A 22,221-nucleotide genomic window follows, 5' to 3' on the forward strand; every position below is an offset into this window, starting at 1 on the left:
ACTATCTGTGATTTCAAACACTCTTATAGACTTATAATAACATCTGAATTTTGACAAAGAATTCAAAATTATTCAAATTTTGACAAAGAATTCAAAATTACTCAACTAATGTCATAACTGGATGTTCTATGTAGAATAGATCTATATATGATACCATGCACAAAATTCAACTCCAAGTGGATTAAAGACATCAACATAAATCCTACTACACTTAACCTGATAGAAGAGAAAGTGTAAAATGGTTTTGAACTCATTGGCACACAGGACTACTTCTTGGTTTTAATAGTAGTAGCACAGACAGTGAGATCAACAACTAATAAATTGTGCCTTCTAAAATAGAAAAGCTTCTGTAAAGCAAAGGAAATGGTCGATAAGTCAAAATACCAGACTAAAGAATGGAAAAAGGTCTTTACCAACCCTACATCTGACAGAAGGCTGATCTCAAAAATATATAAAGAATTCAGGAAACTAGACATAAAAATATCAAATAATTCAGTTGAAAAATGGATATAGTTCTCAAAAGAGAATTTTCAGCAGAAGAATCTCAATGGCCAAAAGACATTTGAAAATTTGCTCAACATCCTTAGTCATCAGGGATGCAAATCATAACGACTCTGAGATACCATCTTACACCTGTCTGAATGGGGTAGATCAAAAACACTGATGGTAGATTTTGTTGGAGAAGATATGGAATAAGGTGAATAAGGTAAACATTCCTCTAATGCTGGCACAAGTGAAAACCTGTACAGCCACTTCTGAAACAAGCTAGGCACTTTCTTAGAAAATTAAGAACCAGTCTACCTCAAGACCCAGAGATACTACTCTTGGGCATATATGGAAAGGATGCTCAATCCCACCACAAGGACACTTTTTCAAGTACTAATAAAAACTCAGAGTCAGATGTTAGGAATTGAATGCTACAAGATCAGAGAGGCAGAGCAACAAGGCACTACTTTGTACCTCTTCAAAATTTTCACAGCCAAGAGGGCAAAATCTTGTCTCTACCAAATCCTCAGACTGAAAGTTTTAAGCTCTCTTTCTGCTTTATATTCCCCTATCCATTCATACATAACCCTTCCTTTTTCCACATCCCTAGCAATGGGATTCAAGGCATGTGACACCCAGATTCAGGGATTAAATGTGTGAGCTACTATTGCATGGCTATGTTTCTTCTTGGGGGTGGGTGAGTCTGGAACAATCTTGTGTAGACCAGAGTGGCCATTAATTTGCAGAAAGTTGTCTGCCTCTGCCTCCTGATTGCTGGGATTAAAGGTGTGACCCAGCACTGCCTGGTCTCTTTAGCTAACTCTTGTCTAACTCTGCACTCTGATATCTAGGCTAACTTTAGTTGTTAGAGCACAAAAATCATACCATCACATTTTCATTTTTTTGTCTAACATAAAAAATAGTTATAAGTAATATAAGAAAACTATGTAAAACAAATACAATAAATATGTAGCAATGAATAAAGGCCAAAATACATCAACAATATCAAGCCCATAAATATTTGAGAATTTCAATGAAAACACTCCATTATCTATCTTATTTTGTTGAGTCGTAAAGGTCACACCTAATTCACTTTCTATTCTATATTGCATTACCAAAACTATCCCTTTATGTCTCTCAACCTGATACACTTTACATTTCATTACTAAATTTCTTTTCTGATTATGATGAAAAGGAAAACTATAAATGTAACTATAATTATAAAGTATTTAACTCCATCAGATACCTGAGAAGGAAATAATATTTTCTAGGTAAGCAGGAAGTACAAGCAAGCTACTTCCAAAAAAAGTGAGAAATTACAACTGATGACCTGAAGAAATCTCAAGTCAACTAAGATTGGAGCATACATGTTACACCTACTATGCTACCATATATACTTTTCTACTTTGTCAAACTTGGCAAAGTTTGACAGTCAGTTTCTTTTGGGTCCTGTTCATACAATTTGTAGAACATACTGTCAGCAGTCAAGGCAAGAGCAGTCTTTTTGCCTAGTGGCTAGCTTTTGTCACAAAGAAAGCAAACTTCATATGGAGTTCGTTTGATGCCATCATCTTCTCCAAAGTAGATTGGCATTGTCAGGAGCAGACAAGTCTCATTTTCATAAAACTACCTTATGTTATTAAAACACCTTGAGTGCCAAAATCTGTACATCTCTGAAGTGTTTGAAGGTGATCTATCTATCTAAACTATAACTCTGTTTGATCTTTTAAGAAAACCTAATATGACTACATGTTGAATGTAATAGGTGAATAATTACTAAGCTGCATTTCATTATTTCCCTAAGGAGTTTATAATAATAGCTTTCAATAACTAGTAATTTGTATTACGTTGTTAAATTAGCTGTATAGTTGCAATACTTTGAACAAAGTAGAAATGTATGAGGAGTATTTTCTATCAAAATAACCTTAAATTTGTATCAATATACAATAATCCATAGTAATATAAAATACTTTCAATTAGTAGCTGATTTTTTGGTTTAAAGTTAGATTCAATTAACTACCTTTTATCCTATTTCTATATATGCCATTTTTGTTTTCAGAGTATATTTAACTCTTATAACATACTCTTATATCAATATCCTGTTTGGGTTTACAAATCAAGAATCCTGAATTTAAAGTTCTCTGTTCAGCTTTTTTTCCTGACCATTACCAGGAAACAATTGTAACAAGCCACCCTAAACTATGATGAATACCCATAATCCATTGCACCCAAAACCATCCACCTCACTTCTTGGAAATTTAGGCATCCTGTACTCAAACATAAAGAATAATTTTGGTAAATTGTCAAGTTCTGGGAGAGGTAGCTGTATGATTTGTTATCCAGTCTCCGTGTACTGTGAAAGTGCAGCACTTGTCTCAAGTTCTGGCTAGAGTAGTCTGTGAGGCTGAATCATTTCAGCTAACCACTTCAAAATTGTCCTGAGCAGGTTTTAGTCCAAAGCAGGTAATTAGGTGGTGTTTTTCAGCTTACTGATATCTCTCATGAGTGAATCTCTCATGGGGAGATTCACTGTTATTGGGTTACTTCATCATATCAGAGCCTTAAAAAGTAACTGTTAGGCATGGTCATGATTTATTGCATGAAACTCATAGAGTCTCAAATCCAAAATCATGTACAGGAAGGTAGAAAAAGACTATTTCCAGAAAAAAATATTATATGAATATATATATATATATATATATATATATATATATATATTTGGGTATAATTTTTAGACAGAGTCTCACTGTGTATTTGTGATTTTCTTGAACTCACTTTGTAGACCAGGCTGTCCTCGAATTTGCTCACAGCATTCTGGCGTTAAANACAAGAGACAGAGATTTTGAATTTTACTTTAACAAGTATGCTTGGATTTGGAGCATGAGAGAGTTACACTCCAAATCCAAAGCTAGCTTTAATTTTTATTTACAAAAAAAGACCATTTGCACTGTTTTACTATAAAGGAAATCAGAAATAAACATTTGGGAAGATTTATGAAATTTTATCCTGTCGGTAATATAATATACCAATAGGCCAGTCTACTCTTTTTCTTGGTATATTTTTTTTTTTGATGATTTGTGCTTTTTCTTTAGATGTCTTATTTGTCCAGTGGACTTCAGATTCCTTAGCTGGATGACCTTAATTTCTGAAAAGACAGAAACAAAAAAACTTCCCCAAACCAAAATTTGGTGAGGTTCACTTTTGGCAACTTATATCCAATCAAAGGAAAATCATTTGTTAGTTTTGTAGGTTTTATAGGTCTGTTTAGACCATGCTCTTGGATGAACTAAGAAATCTTTTCTGACTAAGAAATCTCTCTTGTTCAAATCTAGTAATTATAATTGGTGTAGGAGGTCCTTATGAATTTGTGTTGCTTTCATTGGTTGAATAAACAAACTGCCTTGGCCTTTTGATGGGGCAGAGCTTAGATAGGTGTGGAAGACAGCACTGAATGCTGGGAAGAAGGGCAGTGTGGCAGGATGTCATGGTTCTCCTGCCTGAGACAGATGCTGGTTAGAATCTTTCCCCGGTAAGCCACGACCTCGTGGTGTTATACAGATTATTAGAAATGGATTGAATCAAGATGTGAGAGTTAGCCAATAAGAGGCTAGAGATAATGGCCAGGCGGTGACTTAATTAATAGAATATCTGTGTGGTTATTTCAGGTGTAAGCTAGCTGTGCAGTGGGATGCAGCCTGCTCATTTTACTACATATTATTTGCTTCATGTTTTTTTTCTGGAAACTTTTGTCTTCCATAGGTTTTCTATCGTTCAAAGCAGTATGGTTCTTACAATAGGCTTTAGATTCTTTGCTACTTTTGGAAGTAGTTTCCTCCACATATATAGGAAATAACTGAACTAAATTTTGCGTGGGAGCCTATGAGAGGCCCCTTAAACCATTTACTGATGAGAAAGTATTACCTTGATAGACTCTTGTTGAACTTCATTCAATAATCCAATATCTACATTTTCCATACCTTCTCCATAATCCAGAAAGTATGGGGTTTCTGTTTGGATTATATTTAGAAAAATAACTTTTTCTTAAATTCCCTGTTTACAATTTCTTATTAGGTAATCATGTTTTCTGCATTCAAAGTCCCTGACATTTGATTTTCTTCAAACCTTTGGAAAGTCATGACATTCAATAGTGATTGTATCTCAGATCCATTCCTCCAAGGGTGCTGATCCTGTCTTTAATAGCCTAATAATAATTTGCATTATAAATTAGCATTTTCAAATCCCTGAGATTCAATTACTCTTTGTCTAGCTGCAAAAATCTTTGAAAGGAATTACCAAAGACTTATTTTGGGTCTTGCATAGCTTTAGTAAATGACACAATTTTATTTCATACCGTTCTAATTCTTCCAAAAGCATGCAAAGCTGCTGCAAGGCATAAAGCCAGAATGTGGTCATCATATAGAGATTGCCTTTGTTCATGAACATAATATCCCTCTCCATGAAGTTAGTCTTGGGAGATTTCCATACCTATAGATGTATTGTATTATTCAGTAATCTTAGCCTCATCTTTTCACCAGGTGATCCATTGTAATTGGGAACAAGGCTCCAATCCTCTAAAGTCTTAAGGGATAAGTCTATACCAAATTGACCATGAATTTAACATCTATTTCACAAAAAATGAATGCATGTCATAAGAGAATATTGTTTTCTTGAATCTCCTGAATTCTAACATCTCCTTAGAATTCCATTCAGCACTTAAGCAGCCTTGAGAATAGTTGCCATTTGGCTCATTCTGTAAGGTAACTGGATAAATTAAAGTCAGTTGTTTGAAAACCATAGGCACTTCTTCTTTGTTTCTCTTTTAAATTTTCCTGTTTGAATCTGAACATCTCAATTATCTTTTTAAATAAGTTTTTCTAATGCCTGTATCATGGAACTCATAAATCATCTTTAAAAGAATAAACCAAAAATCATCAAATGAACAGTAATGCTTTTTTAAATGAAAATTAACATTAAATCATTACCAGTGATGTTAATTATCCATTCTTTTTTTTATTTTTAAATCATGCATTGTATAATCATACAGAGAGATAACTTTCTCCAATTTAGTAGTATTTCTTATTTTTAATATGTGAAAACTCTCTCTTTTAACTAACTCTTCCCTTTAAGAATTTCCAAATTTCTTCCCAAATTTGCTGACATGACCATGAATATTTGAGACTGACTGCTGCTACGTAGAATAGAAGTCTCTGTGTGTTTCAAGGCAGCTACCTAATTGGTGAACAGCCTGATAAGGAGGTGCAGGGAAAGCCCACCACCCTCTGTGTGAGAAAAAAAGGAAAACTTAGCCATCAGGGTGGTGAATCTGGCTGCAAGTAGATCTGGCCAATGCCAGTGTCTGCAAAGACATAAGAAAACCAATTTTTCATGAATTTGTGTCCGACATTGGGCACCAGATATAGCATGAATTCTAATTGGTCTTACATATAAAAACTCAGAGTCAGATTTCAGGTGAGAAAGCTGAAAGATCAGAGAGGCAGAACAGCCAGCCACTAGTTCTTCCCTATTCAAAATCCTCAGAAGCAAGAAAGCAAAATCCTGTCTGTATAAATCATCAGACTGAATGCTTTGAATACCCTTCTCCTCCCACTTTATATTACTCTCCCCACCAAGCCATATCCCTTCCTCCCTCAACCTCCCTAATGCTAGGATTAAAGGCATGCGATTCTCAAATTCTGGGATTAAATGTGCAAGACACCACCACTTTTGCTTGATTTTTCTTTGAGTCTGGCTCAATCTCATGCAGGCCAGGGAGGCCTTAAAATAACAAAGATCCATCTGCCTCTGCTTCCCAATTACTTGTAAAGGTGTGTGCTTCACTGCCTGGTCTCTATGGCTAACTAGTGGCTAGCACGACACTTTGATCTCCAGGAAAGATTCGTTTGTTGGAGCACAAACAAAATATCACCACATATAGTGGTACTGTAATTGTGGTAGTGACCAATCAATGATTGACCCAACTTAAACACCTATACCATAAGAGTGAGCATCGTCCTCAGGACCATGATTCAGACCCATTCTTGTCCAGAGACCTAGAAAAGAACCAAACAGGGCTGGCAGGGAAAAAGTAAATGTAATGATTCCAAGTGACATTCTGTTCTACTCTTAGATTGTTGCCTATTCCTAACTGTAGTTGCTATTCTCAAATTTCATCCAAATGACTGGAGCCAGCAACTGACGAGAACAGATGCAGAGACTCACAAACTCTAGGACAGTGAATCATGAGAATGATGGGCAAAATGACTTGTAGGGGACAGTGTAGTAAAGGACACCACAAGAGAACAAACAGAGCTAAATACCCTGGGCTCATAGTGGTTCATGAAGTCTGAATAGACATCTAGGGATCCTGCATGGCACTGAGCTTGGCCTGAGGCATATGTATTAGAGATGTGCAATTTTGATTTCTTTTGGGATTCCTAACAGTGGAAATAGGAGCTTTCTTTGACTCTGTAGCCTTGTTTTGAGACCCATTCCTTAAAGTGGTTTGCTTAGTCCAGCCATAATAAAAGAGCAGATGCACTACTTTCACTGCGACTTAATACTTGATATACCATGGTTATCTGAGATTCATGTGCTGTACACCTTTTTTAATGGGAAACAGAGAAGTAGGTGTGGATGGAGAGTGGTGCAGGAGGGTGTGGCGTTATAGGAGTGAGGGGAAATTTTGATTGGTGTGTAAAAATAAACAAGAAAATAAACAAGAGACTACTTGTAAATACCAACCCACTAATTAGTTTATGTGTCCCTGTTATAAACATAAAACTTACACAGTGCAATATGGTCTACATTTGAATTTATAGTTAAAATCTAATTTGTAAAGCACTTTCTCATAAATAAAAATTAGAATATTAAGTCTGTTTATCTTCTGAGTCTTTACAACTATAATAAATAATTTTTGTTAAAACATAGTATTAGAATTTTTATAAGTTGTCACTTTATTTGCAGGAATAGCTGTTATATAGGTGATATGGGACTTTGTTTCAGGTGTTCCAAAGAAAAGACCAGTTTACTAGTTTTTGGTAATTTAACTTTCTGATTAAATTCTTTCAATTTTTATGAGAGATATTGGATTAATATAATATGCTTATATAGTAGCAGAGAAAAATTTGTATGACATATCTACAATTTCATATGAATCACCATGTTTGAGATAATGTTAATAAGTGCTAAACTATAAAGGCAAGTAAATTTTGAAGATTAGATTAGAACAAATACTAATGACAGAACCAAAAATAGATTTTCTCAACAAATCAGTTATTCTGTAGGCACTCGATATAACCTAATATAAGAAAATTGTAACTCTGTCAATATGGATTACATAAAATGTATTATCACCCAAGATATTTATGGAACTATTTTTATCTGCAATAGAACCTTATCGGCTTGTGGTATCTCATTACACAAAGAGTAGTTTATGCTCTAATAATAATAAAATGAATCCAAACACAAAAATATAAAAGAGTTATACATTTTTTAAATGCACACCAATCATAAGGAGTTTAGCAACCTGTTACTAGGCCAGCATATAATTAAATAGTGTATTTATTTTTGAACGCTAAATTAAAGACATGTGCTACAGTTTATTTCAAAATGACTATTGAAAGTCAAACCATGGATTTAAATATGACACTTTTATATTAATATGTAAGTATTATCTTGGTTTGAAGTTTTTCAATATGGAATTAAAATATTTTCTGTATATTGTAAATATAAATTTTGTTCTGAGACAATTATTTTTTATTTTGATATAAGGCCTACTTTATAAAGGATTGCCTGAAACTCTTGGTGTAGTTGGTGCTGAACTTGAACTCATAAAGTTCTACCTACTTTTGGCTACTTAGAGCTGGAACTAAAGTTTGGAAAACAATATTCATCTGTAAGGTTGATATTTTAACACACAGTTTTATTCACTTTGAATTTATTGAGATATTTACTTCTGTGGTTTTTAACTCTAAACTAGCACATAATATATAAAACATTGGCTGTAACTAACATTAGTTACTTCTCTAACAACGAAATAGAGAAGAGATTCAATAAATGATTAAATAATGACTCACTAAAGAGGCAATTATTTCATCAGAGCTCTGTTTTTATATTCATATTGGGAAAAATTTAATTAATAGTGAGAATTTCACCTATTAGTAAGGTTTAATGGGCATAATGCTATTGTATGTTTATTTGAGAGATTATTCCTTAACATCTCAGAAATTACAAGTAGCAATGGGAAACAGTTCCTGTTTTGCCACTTTCCACCTTTACTGTGTAAAGTCTTCTCCAAGCACTTTGTTTTTCTAACCACAGCTATCTAAAAACAGGTCAGTGCTTGCATTTATGTCTTACGACTTTGATACATATACCTTTAAAACTTGTAGACAATATCATTTATGTGTGTCAAGTTTTGCTTAACAAAGTTAAATAGGAACAGAAAAAAAGCTCATTCAAATTCATAAATTTGAATTTATGTATAAATTTAAAATTCTGAGGATCAACATTTCAAATTTACCAAATTTAAAAATAAAATATTTTCTGATAAATAATTGCAATTAATATTTGTGTTTCAATATATCAGTATTATCACAAATATGCTTGTATATTATATTATACTTTATAATAGTGATGGTATTATTGAGCACTATTTTATGTACTTTTCCAAAAACAGTAAACACAAAATATACGATATTCAGTTAACTATAATAGAATTCAATACGACCATTTTATTTCATTTCAAAGTTTAAATGCTATTGTAGTCACTATTAATAAGTAAAGTCAACAGAGTCTCATTCACAAGTCACATTATACTTTGATAATAAAATCATCATGATAATATTGTAAGTAGCAATAGACACTTACACATTTGTAAACTGAAGGACTGGGGTATCCCCTGCTATAAAAGATTTGAAGAATTCTATTTATTTCATTAAGAATATAGGAATAGGGATAAATAAGATTTTACTACTAGCTATTTTTTTCTCTCTGTAATGGGAAACACACAAAACCAAGTTTTAAAGAGTTTGCCTTTACAATATTCTTTTTGATTATACACATACATAATGGTTTGGGGTTTCAATAAGTTTCACTCAGAGTATGAAAACTATAAATGTTTATTCATTATTTTGTTGATCCTAATTTGTTGAAAAAATATTTTAAAATAATATACAGAAAATAAATATTTCGAGATTGTGTTATAAGTGGGGGTAAGGCCAATAGGGGTTTGCAAATGTTTCTATGTAGAACTGTGACATACCTAGCTAAAGAAAGTTTCCTGACAAATGGACAGGTAAAAAAATATATTCTAAATAATATTGTATTTTATGTGAGCTATTTGGATGCCACATATGCCTGTGCAATAATTGTGTACCTGGTACCTTCAGTAGCCTATGAGAGTCACTAGAATTGGATTTACAAAGTGGCATGAGGCCATTGGTGGGCTTATAGAAACAACAATGGTCTTGGAAAAGAGCAATTAGTTCTTTCTACTGCTGAGCTATCCCTCTAGCTCTACATAATCTATTTTTATTTCTCTCTGATTACATTTTGGATAAAACTTACAGCAATCTTCAAAAGTGAAGACAGTCAAAATAAGTTGTTATTCAGGTCAATCCCAAAGTCATACAAATAAATACAACTTCATGAACAAAATATTCCAGAATAAGTACTGACTAATTAATAACAATTTCCAATCTCTTGAGTCACTGTTTATTTTCATACACAGTCATGGAGTCTCACTTACATATAAATTGATCACCTTTCAAGTAAATCTCATGGTTAGTGTTGAATAGTAAATCACATGAATATTTTTGTACATTTATTTGATCATTTTGAACCTCAATAACTGCATTTGTGAATCTTATTTATGTAAAGAAAGAAGAAAAATACTTTGAAATACAGCTGAAGAAATGAGAACACATGCACACACACATACAATTTTAGCTCAATTCCATTTGAGAGTCCAAGCTTGAAAGAAACCATTTTATGTGTAGATGCAATCAATTAAAATACAACATTGTATAAAAGGAAGTGAGTGATTAATACACACATTGTGTTTTAGAATTATTTATATTTTTTATAATAAGGCACACTAAGTATTATTACTAAGTTTCTATGTAACTAAATAACTAACTAGAAATTAATTTGTAATTTGTTTATACTTTTTGGTAATGTATATAATGGTTATTCGCTATAGCGATATAAGTCAAATTTTAGTTAAAAGTACAAATACAAACAAAGTAGTTGTCAATTGATTCTAATAAAACAGATACATTTAAGAAATATTAACTAAAGCTTTGACAGTAACTGATGTCTAAATTAATAAAAAGTGAATATGGAAGCACTCCTCCTTGTAAAATGGCAACACAAAAACCGGGAGCAAGAACCATCTTCTGATAATGAATATAAAGATAAGTTAAAGGATAATTTAACAATGTATTTACGAAAATAATTCACAACACTTAATAAAGATATAGTTAGAAAAACAAATTAAAACATCTATTTTCTTGATGTGGGATTTCTTTCTGAATGCTGCAAATATGTTTTTTTATGATTGCTTAATAAAGAAGCTGCTTTGGGTCTATGGCAGGACAGAATAAAACCATGCAGGAATTCTGAATTAGGGGCAGTCAGAGAGATGCTGTGTAGCTCCCAAACGAGACAGATGCCCTGGAACTTTACCAGTAGACATGAGCCTCTTGGTAAAATATAAAATAATAGGAATGGGTTAATTTAATATGTATGAGTTAGTTAAAAAGAAGCCTAAGCTATTAGCCAGGCAGTATTATAAGTAATAGAGTTTTGTGTGATTATGTGGATGGCTGAGAACGAATGAGCAGCCTCTTTCTACAAAAAGGCACCCACTGTGGGGTGACTAGAATGACATAAAACCTGAGAGAGTTTGGGAAGTAATTTGCGCACGCACACACACACACACACACACACACACACACACACACACACGAGTGGACTTAAGCATGGCTTCATGGCTGCAGAATTTTCTCAGTTTAGCTCTGTTTGCTAGAAGCAATCAGAGGTATGATTCCTTTAAGAGAAGACTTCCTGACACATTGCTAGGAGTAGAAGATGAGCAATTCTTTTAAGAAGGCTTCCTGGTTCATGCTAACTGCATACACAGGTCTGGCTCTACCAGGAGGCTAAGCACTTGAAGTGGGTTTGTGGGCAGCATGCTGCAAGTACTTGGTGGCAGAATGGGCAATTATCTCCAAGAGTTGAGGTGATGAGTAAGGCTCCCATCCCTCAGTCCCAGAGCTGGTAAAAAGGTACCTCAGCCATATAAAAAGGCTAACAGAGGCAGAGTCAGCACCCACACACACTGCAATCAAGCTGTTTAACATTTTAATAGTGCTCCTGATTAAGAAATGATTACAGATATGCAATAAAGGTATATTCAGAAATAAATAAACCCCTCAGAGTGTCACAAGTGTCTTTTGATAAATGTACATAGACTTTAGAGAGAAGAGAAAAAAGTATAGACTTTTATAAAAAGTAATAATTAATTTTACAAAATAAAACAAAGTCTTTAAAGAGAAAGAATACAGGCAGTCATAAATTAAAGGAATAAAGAAAATAAAACATAAAAAGATGGAAAATACACAGAGAGTCTAGATTATGTATATTATTGTGTTTTCTTTAAATTTTTGACTGTAAATGAGCTAAGTATAGAGAGACATTTCATTGTATGGGCTGTTAAATTAAATTGACATATATATTTTAAAGGTATCTTGACTACAAATTTGGGTCTAAGGATATGTTACTCTGGAAAAGAGGTTTTTTTTTTTTTTACCAGCTAATATGGTTTTATCAAACAAGACTGACTGAAGCAATGATCCAAATGATTCAACAGCCACAACAGCTTCAAGACTGCTGGTTGAGGAGGATCTAACACAATGATACTCTGTGAAAAACCTGATTAACATTGACCCAAATCTGAAGGAAATATTCTAGAGAGCAATACCCTAATTCCCTAAATGATTGTCTATAAATGTTTTCTTATATTTAAAGGGGAATATGCTATAGAGATGAATATGTTGTATTGGTATAGATCTTGGTTTATTGATACTAATTCAAGGTCAACTTTGTTATATGTATTTTTCTGTTTTGATTAATGTGTTTGTGCAACTTATTTAAAAATATAATGTATAATTAAGAAATACAGGTTAATATATAGTTATCTATAATAGTCAAGTTAGTAATCATATTAGTTAGGTTCTCTAGATGTACAAAAATATATTTTGGATGGATAGGAATTATTCAAACTTTTCGAAGACTAATAGAATATGGCATATAAAATGGTTTAAGAACTTAGGACTTTTCATGATAATTAAACACATCTGTTCCTGGCAGCACCAATCTACTTCAAGAGAATGATGGACAGCAAAGAGGCTTCATCTGGAGTTTTTAGCCATTTGGTCAAGAAACTGCTATTGCCTTCATGGCTTGATGGTATGCTATATGAAATGGACATGAAGTGCCCACAGCAAAGTGACTGCTCAACTTGCCTAAAGGTGAGGCCCAGTTCTTCAGGGTTCCTGCTTCATTAAAGAATTTGCCAAACATTCTTCAGGATAGAGAAGAGAGTGACTGAGAAACTGCCAATAGAGACAAAACAGTCTTACAAATCTCCTGCTTCATGGCAAAGTCTGCTTTATACCATGGGTGTGTAGGCTAAATATGGATGCCCTGATGGATGGAAGAGCTTTGGGTGACAATCCAGGCAGTGGATGTATCTGTTAATGGTAGAGTTTTGGAAGTTCTTTACAATGCACTTCCTGTTAACTTAGGTATTATTATGTCCTTTTGACTTCTTTGAAATAGTTGAAGAATAGATAGTTATAGTTTTAATTTGTCATGATAAAAGATAAAGTACATATAAATAGTGCAACTGTAATTCTTAATTGATAACTGTTTTTATATGTAATTTTACTCTGATAAAGTTGAAACTTGCCTTTTGAATTAGAAAGAAAATGGGAGGTGATGTGGGATTCCCCTCTTTATTCTGTGAATAATTTTTATTACCGTTGGATAATAAGGAAGCTGCTTTTGGCCTATGGAAGAGCAGAAAATCGCCAGACATGAATTCTTAACTGAGATATATAGAGGGAGTAGGCCGAATCAGAGAGATGGCATGTAGCTGCCAAAGAAGACAGATGCCCCAGAACCTTATCAGTAAACCAAGAGACTCACAGTAAAATATAAAATAGTAGGAATGTTTTAAGATGTAAGAGTTAATTAATAAGGAGCCCAAACAGTATTGTAATTAATATAGTTTTTGTGTGATTATTCAGGTCTGGGTGGCTGGGAATGAACGAGTAGCCTCTACCTACATTATCTCACTAGTTCATTTCTTTACATACTGTGTAATGTTACAGCTATGCACTACTGCTTCCAAAGGGAATCATTGTTAAAAGAACAAAACAGTGTTAAAATCCCTGACTTCAACAGTAACCAGCTTAATAAAACTTTCGTTCATTCCTCTGGTGCCCTCTCCAAAAATGTAAATTTCTAGTTGTTAATATTTGGATTCCACATAAATTTTAACTCTGTTTGATACCCTAAAAGATCTACTGTATTGCACAGATTAACTGAATAGTTTGTAAACTAACTTTAAAATATGATGAACTAGTCTGTTTGGATGCTCACCTTCCTAGACCTGGATGGAGGGGGGAGGACCTTGAAATTCACACAGGGCAGGAAACCCTTGTAGTAGAGACCCAGTAAATCACCTTGCTAGCAAGGGGTGGGGTCCCCCGAGGATATTTTTTACTTATAAAGATTGCGGGCCTGCTCCCAGCCGCCCCTTCTGCTTTCCTGTTCTCCCCGGGAACCTGTGGTTCTGTAAGTCTATTTCCCCATTAAAGCTGTATATATTATTACAATCTGTCTGCATTAATTTACGCCACTACAAACCCTGACTGCTCTTTGGACTGGAGAGGGAGGAGGAGGGGAAGTAGGGAGATGGGGGAGGGAAATGGGAGGAGGGGAGGAGGTAGAAATTTTTAATATAAAAAAAGAAAAAATATGATGAACAAAGATACGCAGTCACCAAATGTGTTGTATTTTTTGCCAATTTGACACAAGCACAGACACATCTGAGAAGAGAGTATATACATTGATAAAATGCCTCTATAATAGTGCCCTGTAGGAAAGTGATTCCACCACTCAGGAGGTTCTCCTGGGTAATAAGTTAGAATGAAGAGTAAGACATAAGAAAGAAACCAGAAGCAAGCAAGCATGGCTCCATGGCTCCTGCTTGAATTCATACCTTCAAGTTTCAGCCTACTTTGTGTTTCTGCTATGACTTCACTCACTAATGAAATTATAAAGTGAAATAATCTTTTCATCCCCACATTATTGTTATATTTTGTCATGATGATTATCATAAAAATATAAAATTTAGGCCAACATAAACAGCATGAAAGAAGCTGTGTTATTAGTTATGCGGTAACACTATTAACAAAACATTTAATCCCTATATGCTTTCAAATTCTGTAAGTAACTATTCATTTCATTTTTCCTCATCTCCATATAAAGTATTAGACCATTTTCCAAATTCTACTCTGTGTGTCAAGTATCACAGAAATATTAAAGTTAAACAACTACACATTGTTTGATTTATAAGGAGTCCAATATCTTTCATGAATTTTCTAAACATATTCAGAGGAAAACTTTTTTCTAAGAATAGTTTGGTAACAGTTACATTGTTTCTCTGGCATTCCCTAAATATGGATTATTTTAGATTCTAATTAATTATATTTAAATCATTTCACATACTATCTTTGTGTATGTGCGTGTGTATATGTCTAAGATGTATGCATTTTGCATGTTATGAAATTATTCACACATGTGGTTGTGGTCACTTTTCTATGGAGGTCTTCACCAAGAACACATGATTGGCCTCTATCATTTCCTTCACTTTTTCCCTCTCGAAAATCTACTCCACTTCTCCAGATGCATAATGACTGTCATACTTCTCCCGTACTTATCATTTTTATCTCATACTAATTGTACGTCATTCTTATTTAAAATATTTCATTGACAGGATGAAGTCTCAATCCTGAATATCTACAACCCTAATATATAAAAAAAAATTTCAATGATGTGTGTTTAACTGGCATAAATGCCATTCTAGAAATTAACTAATAAAATTCCTTTATGATTCTATTTTTTACTTTTAAACAAAATGTTCTCAGTACATGATAATACTACAAACTTTATTAGATAAGAGAATAGAAGAAGAAAGAGATTAAATAAAGTAGAACATAGGAAGGAATATGGGAAGGGGAGAATCAAATAAGAAGTACAAGAAATTTGTTTGTTGAGCTATCATAATAACAAATTTAAAGGATTTTAAAAAATATTTTAATAAAATTTGTTTTTGACACATATTATGTACTTTATGTGCCATGTATGTTGTAATTATGTTCATCCAAATAAAAATACTATCTTACAATCAATTCAAGATGACACCATTAATTTATAACTGGTAAGCTTAAAGTAAAAAAAAAAAAGTAAAAAGAAAAATACAATGAGAAATACACTTTATAATCAATGGATAATTATGCAAATTTTCCATAAATGAGCTTCAAAATAAGTTAGCCTATTTTAACATGATGATAGCTAAAACATTTGTATATCATTTTAAGCAAAATTTTGAATTAAATTCTGCTGTATATTGTGATATCAATATTTTGGCTAACTTAAGACAATTTTTTTCATAAACGTAAATTTCCTTGGCTTCAGTTATTTTGATTTGCAAAGAAGATGACAACTTTATCCATTTGAAAACATCTCTTACCAATTTTCTCAATTTAAACTTTAATATAAATAATGTTGGAAAATAACTTGAAATGAGCAAAGCCACAAGTAAATGTTTAAGCACTTTTTTATCTTTGTGTTCCTTCTTTTTGATGATTGTAATAGTTTTAGTTGTGTGGATTATTTTCTTTAAGTTGTCATGCATATCTTATAGATTTGTTAATATGTTAAATATATATCTAAACCTTTTAAACATGATTTGAAGAATTATAGAAAAATTGCTTTGTAATATGGAGTTGCAAATGATAAACATATAAATTTTAGCTCACTTCCACTTGAATGTTCAACTTGAAATCAAATTCACTTCAGGTATAAATAAAACTAACAAAAAATAGCATTATGTGTAAAGAAGTTTGTATTTCATACAGAGTATAGAAAAATAAATCCATCACATTATTCCATAGAGAAAAAGCCATTTTGAAGCAATAATAAAGTAGAAATTATTTTGTAATTTTTCTTCTAAATTTACCTTAAACAGTGTTATTATATTTGATGATTCTGCAAATATTTTACTTAAAATTTTGTCACAGGAAAAGTTAATAAGGATAGTAAATCAATGTTTTGCCAATCATATACTCAAAATTTTAAATCTATTGTCATGTTAATAAGGCTCTGATGTAAATTAATATACAATACCTTCTGGAGACATCTCTGGTACAGTGGCCTCATAAGGTTCATGTAGGAATTTGGGTTCATTATCATTGATATCCAAAACTCTGATGACAAACTCAGACTCGGGTTCCACAGCGTTTCCAGTGGTGCTGTCTATTACCTGGGCTCTCAGGATGTAGAGAGATTGCTCCTCTCTATTGAGCTTCCGTATAGCAAATATGTCACCTGTTCTTTCATCAATGCTGAAACTTCCAGCTCCAGTTTCCAGTAGCTTGTACTGGAAAGTGTGATTTCCATTGTCTAATTCAGATATTAGCTGCAAGTAAAAATAGACAAGTGAGTTTTCTTACATATGGAAAATTTTACTTAGTGTTCACCGTTTTCATTTATTTTAATCACTATCAATTAAACAATCTTGTATAATTCTTTATTATTATTATTACTATTATTATTATTATTATTATTATTATTGTTATACTTTGTTTTTTGAGACAGGGTTTCCCTCTGTAGTCCTGGCTGTCCTTTAACTCATTCTGTAGGCCATGCTGGCTTTGAACTTAAACAACCACCTGCCTCTACTTCCCAAGTGCTGGGATTACATACTTGAACCACCACCAGTTTATAATTCTTCATCAAATCAACTGAGAAAAAATACTAATGTAATATTTACATCCATGTCAAGCACTGGAATGGTTCCAAATTTCCGATATAATGATGTACCAAAATTTTATTATTTTAAACAAATAAGTCTAATTAGTTTAGAGTTATTTATAATTTGACTAATTATAGTCTATTTATAATTAGAATAAATATAACTTGACTAATTATAATTATACTATTTGTATCTAGTCTAATTATAACTTAGTATAATTTATAATTAAACTAATTATACTTATAAATACTTCTAATTAGTTTAGACCAATTAACTTAGGCTTTTTAGGCTGAAGAGAAGGCTCAGTGTTTGAGAGCTCTTATAGGGGACCAGGTTCAAGTCTCAGGACTAACACTGTAACTTACAACTCTATTTCACTACCGTTATAAAGGATCCAACAGCCCCATGCAGACATACATGGGGCAAATCACGAAAGCACATGAAATTAAAACAAATTAAGAAATAGCAAAAAGGAAATAAGATTGCTGTAAAATTATTCATTGAGTTAACTAAGTCAAACTTATTTCAATTATTAATAATGTAGTCTTAGTAAAAAAGATTATCTCAAATATTTTGCACATATATATATAATTAAGGAGCAAAAGACAGAATAATTATATGAATACATTTATTGCTTATTTTGAAATCTAGAGCGTCATTATACCTTTATAAAAATTATTATAATCATTATAAATGTTATCATTGTGATCATTGCATCTCTTAAAATATTTTCTCTATTCTTTGCATATGTATGTGTGTTTGTGTGTGAAGATTTTTCATAGTGCTTTGTGTAGCCCATCAAATGACAACAGGTGAAAGTCAGTTCTCTCATTTCACTATTTAGGTATCAGTGATCAAACTTAGCTTTTCAGACTTCAATTCTTGGACCTTTATCCACTGTACATCCTCACCTGCTTTATAGAGAAGAAAGTAGCAAAATAATTTACACTTTTTTGGTGTTGCATTAATTTTTGTATACTTAAAACTAGCCAACAACAACAACAAAAAAACTGTATGAGACCATGTCTTCTCCTGAGGACCACTATATTACAAATATTTAATCCTCAAGGAGCTGGGGACTATACTTTGACCACAGAACGCTTGTGTAGCAAACACACTTCCCTGAGTTTAATCACTTGTATCACTTAAATTAAAGGACAGCAATGGAGGGCTCCTAACTACAGCACAGGAGCAACAGGATATCAGAAATTTAAGATCACCCTCTTTTCTATATTCTTCCAAGAATAGCCTGTGTCTAGATAATATGTCAAAGAGAAAATCGATAAATAAGTTTAAAAAAATCTAAAAAAGTAGAAATTCAGCTAAGAATTAAAAATCATCTCACTGCACTACATACTAAATTCTCACATGCACATTTCCTTCTTATGGTTATTCTGCCATTCTGTTTAAATCTCAATAGTCAAAATCTATAGAGTTAAGGAATTAATCTGAATTTCAAATTTCTATGCAAAAATACAAGTGTTATTTTTATACAAGTAAATTGGCTACAGGACTTTTCATATTGAAATTATTCTAAAATGAAGATGTCACTGCATTGTAATTCAAAGATATTATTATTATTGATCAAATGTCTGTCCGTGGATCACCATTTTTGTGTATTTTCTTCCTCTGAGTAAAATTTCCAAGTAATTACATTCAACCAAGAAACACATTTCACAGTGATTCTGATTTTACAAGTTGTAAATTATTGTTTTGTGTTAATGAATATTATATGTGACTATGAGAAAAACCATTGCATTGCTTAAACAATCAGTATATTGTTTTAATAATAAATCCATATCACTTTTATGCAATGAAATAAACTACCAAACAGATTTTATTTCTGGCTACACCACTTAAGCATAAAAAGTTATTAATAAATGAATGGAGTTTTCTGTTTCATAGTGTAATAAATTAATAGAAATAAATTTATATAACAATCAATGTGTCAAATAATACCAATGATAAAAAGTTTCACTTTTGTAACTTGAGTCTTTATTCAATAACTAATAGAAGATAAATTAAATTTAGAAATGAATGAATGTATTCCACATCCATTTGCGAAATAATTTCCAAAGACCTTTGAACAGAGTTGATGGGGAACTTCAGCCAATCACATTCTTTTTATGGTGTGTCCCCCTTTGGCCACAGAAAAACAGTTAAATCATCCAGGTACAATTGCCTCCTTCCTTTTCGTGAATCACTGGAACCCTGGGTTTGTAAGTTCTCTTTCTTCTGTTTATTAAAAGCTGAATCTATTATAATAAACTGGTCTGGTTAATTGTAAATACCAATCAACCTCGCCCCTTCATTTGGCCTCATTTCCCACCAGGATTCAGCGTTGGGCTTTTAGGCTGCCCTCCCCTGCGCCTTGCACACTCCTCTTCCCTTGCACCTTGCGCCCCACCAGCCTGCCGCGACCTGGCCCCGGCCCCGGCTTTGGGCCGGCCTGGCTTCCAGACCGCCTGCAGTACTTGTGCCCAGCAGCAGCAGCAGCAGCACGGCCTGCACAGACAGCTCCATTGTTAGCTGCCCTCCACACATGTGACTGCTCTGCGTCCCCTCCCAGCCTCCCTGGCTGAGTCCGACCTAAGCTGCTGCCCTTCTATAGTTAAATAATTCACAGAGCATATGGTCTGTGAGTTTAAACTCTAGATTTGAGTATATATATTTCAGATTTTTTTCTTCCGGTTCTGACTCCCTGGCCACGTGGATTCAGGTGCACCCCGCCACCTACTGACAGGCAACAGTCATTACAGGTAAGATTTCTTTCGATTAAATAAATAAATAAATAAATAAATAAATAAATAAACAAACATACAGGTTTGATTAAAAATGTCAGACAACATAACTGTTCAAGATTTTCACAGCCTCTTTAATTGTACCATGTCTGAGATTTTACAAGATGTCTATGATATTCCACTTGTTTGGCTATTTCTGGGCCTTATCATTTTGATTGTTTTTGGCAGCTTCTTTATAATATGGTTTGATAATAGAAAAATGATGCAGTACTTACACACTAAATCCAGGATTCTTAGGACAGAGGTTGTAACCTTAAGGAAGGACACGACTGTTTTGAATGATAAATTCCAGTCGGTTGAGGTAATTTCAAAAACAATTCAGACTGACACCAACCTCTTCAAGAAAGAGTTTGGAGTTCTCAAGGAGGAGACTAGATCTTTGTCTGATATGACTCGGTCAACTGAGCAAAATTTTGAGGAGGCGCAGTCTAATATTAATTCATTTAAAGAGTTCTAACTGCCTTTCCAGTAATAACATCTGAAAAGGTGACAAGCTCCAAAAACTCTAGGATCATTAAGGAACATACATGGGAGCCTGTACGTATGAGTGATCTGAAAGAAATTAAACAAGCAGTTGTGAATTATGGACTACTTTCGTCCTTTGTTAGAAAGATGCTCAAAACCTGGGCTCTCAGTAACAAGGCTACATCTCTCGATTGGGCTCCATTGCTGTGTTAGAAAGCGGACCTCTATTACATTGGAAATGTCTTTTCAAACAAGAGGCCAGATTTTTAGAACAGCAGGAAAGAGCGAAAGGAACTGAGATTTCCCTAGATCAAATTCTAGGTGAAGCACTTTACTCTGATCCCTCAGGAACAAGCTCTTTATGATGACCACATCTTATCCATATTGCCACAGCAGCCTTGAAGGCTTGGGATAGGATTCAAGACCCAGGACAGAGAGTGGAATCATACCTCAGGGTTAAACAGGGTCAGAGAGAACCCTTTAGTGACTTTTTACAAAGTCTAAGGCTGTACAAATAGGGATACCTGACCCAGAAGAAAGATGTATAATAATTGACTCTTTGGCTTACAAGAATGCCAACATAGAGTGCAAAAGGATTCTGGGGCCTTTAAAAATCAGATCAGTACCCTTGAACAAATGGGTCTTGTATACAATGAATGTTGATACATTTGACCATGGCACTGAAGCATGGGTAGAAGAAGCAATTTCCAATGGTAAAAGAAGGCATCAAGATACCAAATGTTTTAATTGTGTTAAAATGGGACATATGAAAAGGAATTCCAGACAACGGATTTCCAGAAATAATAATAATGCCTCTTCTAGAAATAACAGGAATAGGAGGACTCAGCCTTCAAGTTTATGTAGGAGATGTGGCAAAGGAAGGCATTGGACGAATGAATGTAGATCAACAAGAGATATACAAGGCAATCCGTTACCATCGGGAAACACAATGAGAGGCCTCTAGCAGGCCCACATGGCAAACGTGGTCCAGGCATTTCTGGTTACTGCAGAGAACGTGCCTCATCAGGAAAATTAGAAAGCCCCATGCCTGCTGTTAGAAGCAATAACAGCCTGAAGGATGAATTAAATGTTGAGAATGAATCAAGAAATCTGGTAGGACAGAGTATACGTATATTTTGGTGGACTTCTATAAATGAACAAAGACCAAAGCTAAGAGTGTATGTAAATGGTATTTTTATTACTGGCTTACTGGACACAGGTGCAGATGTAAGCATCCAAAGTGGCCTCTTCAGGAGGTAGATATTCAGGTCCTGGGAATTGGAACCCTATCTCGAGTAAGTATAGGGTTGAGGGGATGGGGGAGGTATTTTATAGGCTCAAGGGTGTTTATTGTAAAAAAAA

The 22,221-nt window shown here is 33.6% G+C and overlaps 1 protein-coding gene across 1 annotated transcript in view; it reads right to left on the reverse strand.

The window, feature by feature from the left end:
• Cdh19 (cadherin 19) overlaps positions 1 to 22,221 on the reverse strand; it is a 105,480-nt gene that overhangs the window by 61,606 nt on the left and 21,653 nt on the right. Inside the window, exon 4 of the mRNA XM_050131292.1 lies at positions 16,966 to 17,257. Coding sequence (XP_049987249.1) covers positions 16,966 to 17,257 — 292 coding nt within the window. The remainder of the gene's footprint in view (positions 1 to 16,965; positions 17,258 to 22,221) is intronic.

This window comes from Alexandromys fortis, unplaced genomic scaffold (assembly GCF_014885135.2).
Source record: "Alexandromys fortis isolate MF-2015 unplaced genomic scaffold, M_Fortis_MF-2015_v1.1 scaffold_361, whole genome shotgun sequence".
NCBI lineage: Eukaryota > Metazoa > Chordata > Mammalia > Rodentia > Cricetidae > Alexandromys > Alexandromys fortis.